The 12,108-nt window shown below is 35.9% G+C and overlaps 1 protein-coding gene across 1 annotated transcript; it reads right to left on the bottom strand.

The window, feature by feature from the left end:
• Nucleotides 1–2,733: 2,733 nt before the first annotated feature.
• Nucleotides 2,734–11,780, bottom strand: LOC120340873 (chondroitin sulfate synthase 1-like). The gene is made up of 8 exons (XM_039409262.2): nucleotides 10,876–11,780; nucleotides 9,892–10,094; nucleotides 8,798–9,050; nucleotides 8,285–8,447; nucleotides 5,988–6,225; nucleotides 5,746–5,912; nucleotides 3,840–4,937; nucleotides 2,734–3,352 (listed from the first exon to the last, which is right to left on the bottom strand). Exons 1-8 carry the CDS (start codon nucleotides 10,977–10,979, stop codon nucleotides 3,119–3,121), a joined length of 2,460 nt encoding a protein of 819 aa, XP_039265196.2. The 5' UTR covers nucleotides 10,980–11,780; the 3' UTR covers nucleotides 2,734–3,118.
• Nucleotides 11,781–12,108: the final 328 nt, after the last annotated feature.

Genomic DNA, 12,108 nt, shown 5'->3' with positions numbered 1-12,108 from the left:
TACATCAGTTCCTGTTTCAAAATGATTAACTAACGGAGGAACTTGACTAAGTGTAGCGTGGTATACAATTGCTATATCATCATCATCAATGTCTTAGTCATCGGTTGCTTGTTACATATGTGAACAAACCATGATTTCCGTAGCCATTCAAGTTGTTGTATAGTCGCGTTGGACAGATCAAAATTGTTGTCATGGGTAACTTGAGAATAGCATGTTCGGATATGACTGTATTGGTCCATCCCAATCCATAACATACCGGAATCTGGGGATTTCAATTTTAAACCCTGGTCAGACTGTTCCCCCAAAACCTACAGATTCGTCCCTCATTCAAATATATATTATTAAACCGAATCGCTGTCTTTCGTAACCTAGGTTTATTTAATGTAACTAACCAGGGAATCTCTAACGTGTTGACGATGGCAAATTTTTTTTACATTAGCATAATTTGATGTAGAACATTTGTCGAAAACTCCGGATTATCAGTAATAAAACATGAGTATTGGTTAACTTTTACCTAAAAAATCTGCGGGATTTGACAATCAAAAAATGAATGAAGAAATTCTCAAATTACATTCTTACAGTTTCACCAAGTAAAATTCATAAATAAAACAAGTAGTCTTTAACGCGATTTTACTAATATTGCAGCCAACGAGAGCTCAATAAAAGACGTAATAATCCCTTTGTGTTGATATATTTCAGCATAGTTCTCTTGTTTTGGTGACATGATGTTTTGATGTTACGCAAATCGACATTTCCTGAACATGTATCGCAACAGAGTGGGGTTAAATATTTTTATAATTGTTGCTGTTTTATTCGATTTTGGTAATATGTGCCCAGTCCCGAGTCTTATTGGTGCCAATATCTAATAAGTACTAGTAAGCTAGAGGAAGTTCAGCATCTCAAATTTTCATAAGATTCCCAATTGCGATAAATATTGAGTATACGTTATGTTTTAGCATAAGATTCAATTTCGTCTTTCTTTAAACCTCATCTAAGTCAGTATTGATAGACTCGAATTACCTGTACATTATTTGCTTCAGATTAGTTAATAAAGAGTACGTGCAAAGTTGATTCGACTCTGGAGAGAGGAGAGCTCAACCATATAGAACTTCGATTAAACATAAATCGTCGGTTTTATATGTGGTACGTGTTATTACTGGAAAATTGCCAGTAAATGATGCTAACTCGGAAAAATGCGGTTCGTTTTTTGAAAATGATTTCGATTATTGTAATTTGGGTTGTCGTGTGGAAGATATATTGTTACAAGCCCAAAAGCACATTGGATATATACAACAATGAAGTCTTTTTCCGGGCAATGAAAACGCGAAAGATTCTACCGAAGCACAGCAAGAATTATAAGTATTGGATATACCCTAATGCTATCACACCGGAAGAAAGCATCGAAAAATCTCACGACATCACGCTTGCTGTGCATACTTCCTACTACAAATTACGGTACTTACCAAGACTCATAAAAATGTGGGATGGAGTAATATCATTGTCTGTATATGCAGAATATCCAATAAGAGCTTTAGCACTTGTTGAGATATTGCGGAAATGTTGTATAAAAGTTACCAAAATTGTTAAATTTCACTTTGTGGTTCCCGATGTAGGGGACATGAAAGATCAAGGAATAGAAACATCAGATGAAACTGACGTGGTAAAACTATTATCACAAGCTGAAAAAGACAAGAGAGCAGAGAATGAGATGTGTATAAACTTAGAAAACCTATTACAAAGTCTTGGAGTTGCCGAAAATAGCACGCAGTCAGATTACCCGATTGGTGTTATAAGAAACGTCGCATTTGAATACTCGACTACAACTATGATTTTACAATCTAATATTGAATTACTTCCTAGCGCCAACTTGCGAAATGGGTTTCGTACTTTTGTAAAATCTGTGCCCAAAGACATGAGAAATAAACAAGGTTTTGTAGTTCCCCTCGTAGAAATCGACGAAGAAATGTATAAAAGTATGAAACACCTATTCCCAATCACAAAGAAAAATCTTCTGAAAGACTTCAAAAACAACTTCAAGCCTACTGAAAGCGACTTCAAAACAGAAAAATTCAAATGGTTCAACTATGCAAAGTGGTTAAAATTACGCCGGAATATGTCAAACAAAATACAAATAGCTAATTATGAAATTTCTTTTGACGATAACACCCAGCCGTTTTTATTATTACCCAATTATGGAATTCCAAACGGAAATTTAGAGGATTTCACACAAAACTATACAAAACGTTTAATGCACGCTGGCTTAGAAATTAAGGTTTTAGACAATGTTTTCTTAGTACGTGTTGGGTATACATAGACAAAGTCTGATATTATCATGTGGTTCCCTTCCGAAACCGACAATGGATTTACAAGCATTTTGACTTCAACTCTAGATTGTGAATAAAACTGGATTGCAAACGCCAAACTTTTCAATATGAAAATTAGATTTTCTTGGGAGTCCGGAGCTGGAATAAACGTCGAAATTTTCATCAACTCAGAGTCAGGAATCGGAGACATAATAGTATGAAAATATGCAATTAATTTATAGTTTTAGATTAAAACTACGACTCTGACGATTAGGTTCAAATTGCGACTTCATAAAATTTTAAACTTTGACCTCCATTCCAAATAATTGGAAATTACGACTCCAATACTGGCCCAAGATGTAGAATGTATTGTAGCTGTGTATATTGGACCTCTTCTTGTGTATTTGAGTTTTTTCAACAATACAGACTCCAAAGACATATTTACATTTGTATTGAATTTGAGACAAGAACTATTTTATTATATAAAATAGATAGAGTATATACAGAATGGTACAAAAGTAGGGTTACATTTTCTATATATTTTTTTTTCTGTGTTAATTGTAATCTCACCCTATATTATCGAAAGTTACAGTTTTTCACAGTCTGAATGTACATTCTAAATTGGCAATGGATAACAGGAGAGCAGTATTCTAGTAGATTACTGGAATTTCTTGGCACAATCATACACAAACAGACGTTCAAGTGTTGAATAAATTTTCTTTATTTTCGTAAAAGTAATCAATAAATTTGTGGGTTTTGTTGCGGTGGGGTGAGGAGGGGGTTCACCCATATACAACGTTTTTGTCACTCCGCAATTAAGGATCTACCTTGACATTGGGGTCGTATTCATCATCCGGATTTTCTTCCCTGTGCCACAAATAATACAAAAGAACTTGAGGACCGAAATGCTGTGCTCTTGAATTCTGGCAAGACTCAAACTGGGCTTTGCTGAGTGATGCTGGACAATCTTTGTCGTGATAAATGTGAACCATGGCTGGTTCCATACTTTTGAATACTTGAAGACCAGCCTTCTTCAATACCGCGTCACACTGTAGAATGAAATGAAAAAAGGATTATTACAAAACATGAAAAAAAATGATTCAAATTTGTGATTTTAATGACATAGCTTAAAATATTTCAGTAACTCAAACACAACCATTATATATCTAGTCCAACTTTGGCTAGTTTTGGCGGATACTGGACCAGAGTCGCATTTTAATACTCCCCAGAGTAGAAATTTTGAATCCGTCAAAATCGCAGTTTAAACTCTCAATAATGAGTCAAAATTTTCCACAGAAACTCAAAGAAGTGGATAAACTTAACGTTCTTAACAGTGCATTAAAAATGGATTGCAAACGCCAAACTTTTCGACACAATTTTTGCAACCCGGAGTTGGGAGTCGAAGCTGATTAAAAACTTCAGAATCCTGGCTTCGAGCCACTCATTAAAGGATTGTGGATAAATGCACAGAACAGCTCATACCACATGCAGTTAAATTGCTTTCTGGAATTTGAATACTATTTAGTATGTACTCACAAATCTCAAGTCTTCTAATCCCCATCCTTGTATAGAAAGATCGAATCCTCCACTTTTCAGAAAATCACTTTTGTAGAGCGATACCATTCCGTAACTAAATGTTCTCCAAAATCCCGCAATTTCCTCAAAATAGAAATGTGTTTCGGGTGCTTCTTGATAAGAATAAACAACTTCTGGATCATATTGACTAAAAAATGTTGGATAATAAACCTGTTTCCCTCGAATCGTACTTCTACGAATGTGAGACAGTATTTCTATTTTAAACAGAAGATCAACATCACAGAAAAACAGTAATTCATCACGTTCTCCCGGATGAAAAAGCTTCTTCGCACCCATTTGCAGACCGATACCACGAGAAAATTTGAGTCCGTTTGAAACTGGAAAGAAATTTATTTCTGAGCCTGGGTGCTTTTCGCGTAGTTTTGTTAGATTGCCTTGAACAAATCGGGTTTTGTCGCTTTGTCGGATAATGTCTTCTTCTCGGTATTTCTCCTCGTCGGCATCTATAATCTGTTCGTCTTTTGGGGTTACGCGAATCTTTTCGGGAAAGTAGACTATCGACAAACTTACGTTTTCTTGCTTGTTTAAAAATTCTTCTTCAAAGTTTTTCAAAAATCGCATCAGATTTTCAGGTCGCCCGCTCAACGCAACTACAAAATTCACTCTTTCGTTTTGTCCGCTTGTGACCTTTTTTTTGTCGCTTTCCATTTTCGATGCTACAGACTTAACACCTTGAATATCAATAGGATATATCTCGGTGAAAAACACAACAGATTCAGGGAATGTTCTTCGATAATGAATATTATTCAAATAAATAGTCATAGGACGTTGGCGAGAAGTCCCTTGCACTTTCAACCGTGATATCATGTCCACAGACGTCAGGGGGTTTACAAAATATCGCATCTGAGTTACCGATATTTCGTGAATGTGAGCTTGCAAAGCAGTGAACTTCATACGCAAGTCTTGTATGGTGTAAAACACATTGGTGATAGCCGCTTGTTTTATAAACGATGGAATCGCTCGAACAAGAGATGACGTAGAATAAATGCTTTTTTTCGTTATTGAGTCCCAAACGTATCCCGCGTGGGAATTCCATGCCTGAATAAAATTAAGTCAGTGAATGAAAGATACTGAATAATTTTATGTATTAGTTGGACAAGAAAAAACTTCGGTGAACTGTACCACTCTATTGAGAAATTGAGTACAAAAACGGCGCTCCAAAAGTGTATGTACCAATATGGAGGTAACTGATTTTGTCCGCCTACTTTACATCAAGTTGTGTAAAGGGACTGGGACCTATAGGCAGTGGGTATATTCACTTGGCTAACACAGACAGTCCCCGGACTTGTAATATAACTGAAATATGGAAAATCGGAAGAAAATTATGGCCTAATACTAACCTGGTACACACAATACGGGGGACCAAAAACTACTAAATAAGAACATTTTTTTATATCAGTGATTTTCAACATTTTTGTGAAACGAAACCCCAATGAAACACCTCGGTAGCTCTAGGAACGAACCCCTGTTTATTAGTTCAATTGTATTTTATGGTCTCAATTGTACGAATAAATATAAAAGAAAACCTAATAATGGGAAAACAAAATGATCTTTTTAGTATTACAAGTTTAACAATAGTGGCAAATTTATTAAGTATTTGCTTATATTTAAACAATATACATAAATATATACTCTCAAATTTGAATGGAGACGTTTGGAACCCTTGGTTTGTACTGGCGGGACTATACAAGGGGCAGCGGAAATCCGCTTGGGAGGTACTATTTTAAAGAATCCCTATAGTGGGCTTTGAAAATTGAAAATACATGATTAGACTAGCAATGAATCTATCACATACATTAATTAAATATCAATCTAATGAGAAAATAGAAAGGTATAAAGAAATCACCTTATAGTCAAATTCTCTCAAAGCCAGAAGGCTTGTCATTTTTTTAACTTCAGTCTCCATTTTTGTGATCTTTGTTAACATGTTAGTTATTCTGTCCTTTAAAATTGTTTGATGAAATTTATACTGATATTTTGATTCTTTGTTTGCATGGAAAGTGAGAGCAACAGCTGAAAAATAAAAACAATAAATAATAAACAACAATAATTCTACCCATGAGCCATAAAAGCAATAAATCTTATTACTTCTTTTTCTCTCTGACATTTCCTTTATATTCGCATCGTAGCTACCAAGTCCGCCATAATTTTGATAAAATAAATTTATTGTTTCCCAAGATTCCGTACAACTTGTCCCAGTAATCTTCCGGACACATCTTCCAAGTTCAATGTCCTCGTGCTCTGTAAACATTTCACCCAGGCAATCTGAAAGTCTGGGTCCTATTCTGCGTAGAAGTTCTTGAGAAAACAGGATTCCAGTTCCCCCCTTTGAAAATATAATTTGAAAAATAAATCGTGAATTTATGAAATTCCGACGTTATTAATTAAGTCGCAAACTTTCGGAAATGCACATAGTCTTGTTCTGGTAGTTATTCACCATACACACGATATTGTCAAGTATTAAATTAAAAAGTAATTTTTCAGGTCAAAGATATGCGAATTTAAACATCACATTTCATGTTTTCACTTCTACAGAAGCCTATAATGATTCAAGGGAGGAAAAGAATCGATGACGTAAACCAGTGGTCACCAAAGTGTGGGTCGCGACACCAAGTGGGGTCGCCCTAAATATTTCTGGGGTCGCCGAGTGCCCATCGTTGTCTTTTCTTTTATTATTTTTATTATGTGTGTGACTTCTCGGCTTAACGCTAGATACTTCAAACAAAAGAATGAATAACAAGCACGCAGACAGGTAATATCAAGAGCAATTACGATAAATAAATTATGACATCATAATCACAAATTTAGTCCGTGTGAAAAACAGTGTTCTATGTCATCTATGACACAAATACACAACAGTGTGCAGTCTGCACTGTTAAGTTGAATAACGCTACATAGGCTAGCAAGTCCCGATATTTCGAATTGGAGTGACTTCTTTTATAATAAGGCTATTGCGTAACGACAGTAATTTATATTTTAAATTAAATCGTTATTGTGTTTTAAATGTACTCTGTACAGTGGCCGTTGCTTTTACTGCAAATCCTCATTTTCCAGGCTACCGTCATATTGATAATTACAATTTATTAAATGGCTGATAAACATAAAAGAAAAATATCGTATGATCAATCTTTTTGAAAGCTTGACTTTTAGTGCTATGAGTCTGCTAAAATCAAAGCACCGAAATCGCTTCACCGAAATGCTTATCATACGTAATAATATTGTAGATGGGGTCGTGTCTCAAACAGTTTGAAGACCACTGATGTAAACCACTAAAATGATTACGTCCACATAGCTACAATAAACCAAGTAATTTTGTCCCCAAGTGAAATTTACTCCCAAAGATGGTAAATTGTCCCCGATTGAGACCCCGCTGAGGTAGAGATTGGAAATAGGCTTTGCAGTAAAACAATTCAACGTTTGGAATTACTGTATCCATTATGTCTGCTCGACAGCAATGGAGCCGACGTATAGCTAGTCATTAACATTATGGTCTGCTGTGAGAGTTTCAATAAAATTATAGATATTTTTTGAGGAGAATCGTTCCAAGCAAGGTCACGGGAACTCACTCAGAAACAAAGGAAACTAATCTCCGAGCAAAGTAACGGGCGGCCTCTCAAGTGCCAAAAGAGCTAGTGAAAGAGAGCTACTGAGCCTATCGTGGTATAGAATTCTGCGTTTGACATGCTGTACGCCGTTAATTATGTTTTACTGATATTCCGAGAATATATAAAGTTCACCAAAACAAGTCAAGAATCGAGTTCCATTCGAATTACGGATATCTGGAGTATTTTATCATATCACAATTTTCTGAGTAAACAAACTTGATTATTTGCTCCGATTGAGCAAACAAAACGGTGACGGAAGCCGCACGTCGTAATAAGAAGTTCGTACGTAAAACCAATATTAGTGACGTAGAACTAACTTTATTGTATTTCGGGGTTTTGACGGGAAAACAGTATACGGGCGTTTCCCGTTAAAAGGTGTAAGCCATTGGTGTACAATGAAATATTTTACTCGCAAAATTTAACAACATTCTTCGACTTTTATGAGTTGTTAATCGAGGGCCGAGGTCGTTGTACCAAAATGCCCGAATTCAATAGTCTAGATTCATATTTTTTAACGGTAATAATACGAGTCAAAATTTTCTACAAAACTAAAAAAGCATTATGTTAACTACGCGTTCTTAAACTCCAATTAAAGGAGGTTTTCATAAGCTAAAATTTTTTGTTTCCAAAATTTGATTTTCGCTGAGTTCGGAGCTGGAGTCAAATTTTTCCTAACCCGGAGTCGAAATCAGAATTAACTTTCTCTCAAACCGGAGTTGGAATGGATTGTAAATTCCCCGGTCTTGATTATGCCTTTGATTTGAAACATTTATGTCTCACCATGCAATAATTTTCTCCATCTGCTAAATAATCCTCTGGGTGTTTTCCATATCCAGAATGACCGATAAAGTACGGCTTCGTGGGATCGGCTTGACTGAGTAGTTTTTTCAAGGCATCCACCTTTATATATGCATCGTCATCCACCCGTAGAAACCAATCAAAACTGAAAAAAATACTCATTCAGACTAGTTGGAAAAATTTTGGCGTGAGTAATCTCACATTTGGTCAAAATCCAACTGTATTGTATTGTTTGCATTCTTTTTTTCTTAAGTAATCAATTTTATCCAAATGAGGCATTTCTACGTCACCGCTCCCTATGAGTACATGCATGTTCAGTTGTACGTATGTGCATTCGAATGTTCATACTTCCAACTTTACTGAGTGACTGTTTTTAAAAATTCAAATTATTAAAGTGTTGTCAATAACGCTGTACATTCGTTTTGCGATAGTGCAGCAAAACTCTATCGAGTTTCAAGACTTTTATTCAGCGAAAACACGGCTAATTGTACATACTTCTTCAAATGATTGTCGTGAATATACTTCAGCATTGAAAAACATTTCTTCTGCGGCGGATACGAAACGTCTGATACGCCTGGTAGTTGGATGATTCTTGCTCCGTTTTTCAGCACAGAAACACGCCCAGATCTTACACTTGGCGTACCGTTGTTACTTGCAAATATTTCAAGTCGAACATCCTGATTTTTGGCCCATGTTTCGACCACGGCTTCCACTCTCGTACCAAGAAATTTTTTCATTGACATCATTCCTGTGGCAAAAATCAAGTTTAAAAGTTGGAATGTTAAATGGAATACGTTCATTTTATTTTTATAAAATAATTTCCGACAGAAACTACTATCACCCAAAGATTGGAGGGCAAAAGTTCCACAGATGAATGGGGCATCGAAGTTCTCGTTTATTTCCGTAATATTAGCTAAGAGAAATTTGTCAAATGAGACGTGACAATTTTTAATTTTAGTAGCCTTTCAGACGTCTTTTTAACATAGACAGATTCTCAGGCTTGATTGTAAACATGAGCTCTTTTTCGTGGATTTGCTATAGTTCTTTGTTATTTTTTAGTTATGTTTGCGAAATTCAGACATAAATCAAATACCTCAAAGGTAATTTCGTCTTTTGAAGAGTTTCAGTTGAGGTGCAATGATCACCTATTAGTCCCCAATAAGCTTTGATAGACCAGGCTAAAATCAACTATCAATACTTTTAAATAGCAGGTTGCTGAGTCAAATCATAAAACCAGTAAACAAGTTTTAAAGCCTTGACTCGCGAAAACGTGGTTAAAATAAGCATCAAAATTGTAAAGTATAGGAAGATTTTTTCTGGGGAAAAGCCGTCAAGGGTCTAAAAAACATCCATATTCATTATTCTCTGGGGTGGCATGTAATTATTAATCCTAGATTATGTGTGTTGCACCTGCTGGCTGCTACCCGTTACACGCATTTGTAGTCGGCACAGTAGACCCTACGTTAAACTAACGGTATACTTTCAGTCGCGACATTCAACTTTAACGTTACGTTCAACATCGCTATAGTTTGCCTCGGCAAATGATCATCCCCATGGTGTAATCAAGAAGAAAAAAACGTTCAAATTACCAATATACAACAGTCCATTCTCTCTATCCAGCCTAGGTTGACGCTGTTGGTGGTGCTGTGCAGCGTCCTGGTTATACTTGACAAATCGATGAATCTGTGGACCTTGGCACACAAGTTTACCAAGTTTCTGTACAACGGACACTTCATGATTTGTGATCACATACGAACCGAGGAAGAATCCAACTACCAGACTGAGTATAAACCTAAAATGAAACCATTTCCGGTAACCAGGTAATTCATGTAATACAAAGCATTTAAGCGATAGTGAAAGACTATTTGCAATCGTTGTATCCAAGCCGTGATCTGGTCAAATTTTTCAAAGTTGTTTTGTGGCGATATTTTTTGAAATTGCTTGTATTTTGGTCCGAGTTTCTCAAGCGTGGCAACTGTTTTAAGGCATCATTCCAAAATATCGTTTTGTATGAGAATATGGCGACTACTTAAAACGATAATCAGTGCTATTTACTCTGTCCGTTTATTTTCCGATTGCTGCATGGCAGAAAATAACCTTCAGATCGCATTAAAAATGAGATTTCAGCACTGTAATCAAGATATATATGAACACGACTGGATGTCCATTGTTGCTGAAGAATTTTCAAGCATATTTGGTTTTAGACGTAAATTATTTGTGGCCTATTATTATCAAAGACTGAAACACATGTCAAATACAGGTAGTAGATCAGTTGGTTGTGAGCTATTTACGCTTCAACATAGCGGTTTCAGAAGCTTTCGATATCTAAGTGGTCGTCTGTGCTCCGAGATGAGTTTTCTTTACTACTGAGCGCAAAATAGACCCATTGGTTACGCAATATCGCCTTCAAGCATTTATAACAGCACTGTATTAGAATTTATACTGTAACTGTAATAGGAACTTTCCATAGGTCCAAGCATAGGCTATAGAGAAAAACATGAAATTACCTTTCTAACCTGTCTAGGTTCACTCAAGGAAAAATTTAACGATAAAATATCAATTTCTTGTCATACCTGTACACAATCATTTCAACTTGCGTGCTGAATTTCCCCATGTTTCTGCAGCTACTGTTTTCTCTTTTTCGATCCAACGGAAGTAACGAATGTCGCGGAACCATTATTTAACAACTACAATTCTCTGTATCTACTATTCCGATGCGAAAATGCCGCAAAATATCAATATACACGTTCGAAAACAACCTGTTCTCGATCGACGCGTTTCCTCCGCTACGTTACGGCTACTCCCATAAAACAAACAAGGCTAAGAAAAGGAGGTTCCATTATTCGAGTGCTAAGTAAAGTTTGTTCGGTCATTTTTAGAATGAGCCAAATGAGGGCCACGCCTTATCCGCACATTCCTTCACTATTGGCAAGCGAATCGACGTAAATGTGTGTTTGCGTGCATCGAATCCAGACGTATAAACCACGCCACGATGATAATGAATTGTGATTTTATGCTCCTTTATAAGGCGTGAGTTTTGAATGGGTAAATACATCCTTTCTCTTTAATTGTTATTCAAGTTGCCGCGGTAGGTATATTGATACTAAATCAGTAAATATTTAACATTACAAGATTTATACTTCTATTTACACCCTTGCACTGACCCCGGGACGAGACAGGCAACAAGAAGATTGCTACGCGCTTAACGTCCTATTATAAATGTGATACAGACTGCTAGAATACAATAAATTGGAATACACGGAAATACGTACTTCTCTTTTTGTACCTTACCTAAGTGCGTTAAACCATTGTATTAAGCCAAGCTATACCTAAAAGATTGTCATATTTCGCATCGTCGCTTGATTTGACTGGACTTGTCCTTAGTATCGAATGCATGATTCTATCACCCTTCGTAATCAAGACTTCTACTAACATTTCCTCAAGTATTTTGTCGTTGTACACCGATCTCCACAGTGGGTTTCCTTAGTAAAAATATCTACATGAAAATTAATCGTTCTAAAGTAATAATTTGGACTTTGGTCGCGTGTATTATAACTGGTGTGAGAAACATTTATCTTTCCGGTTTAAAATAGGCTATTACTACCATTGCTGCAATCGTAATGTGTATTGTAATATATATATTATACATATTGTAATAATAACATATCAATTCAAAACAATATTTCTGATATTTATAAAATATATGCTCAGGGTCTGGAATAATATTTAGGTATATATAAGAAATTTGTTCACAGAACATAAAATTGCATTTCTTGGAGTTTTCATTGTTTTCCTATTGCTGATAT

The sequence above is a fragment of the Styela clava genome, chromosome 14 (genome assembly GCF_964204865.1).
Source record: "Styela clava chromosome 14, kaStyClav1.hap1.2, whole genome shotgun sequence".
In the NCBI taxonomy this organism is placed as follows: Eukaryota; Metazoa; Chordata; class Ascidiacea; order Stolidobranchia; family Styelidae; genus Styela; species Styela clava.
This window is presented reverse-complemented; position numbering and strand designations above follow the sequence as displayed.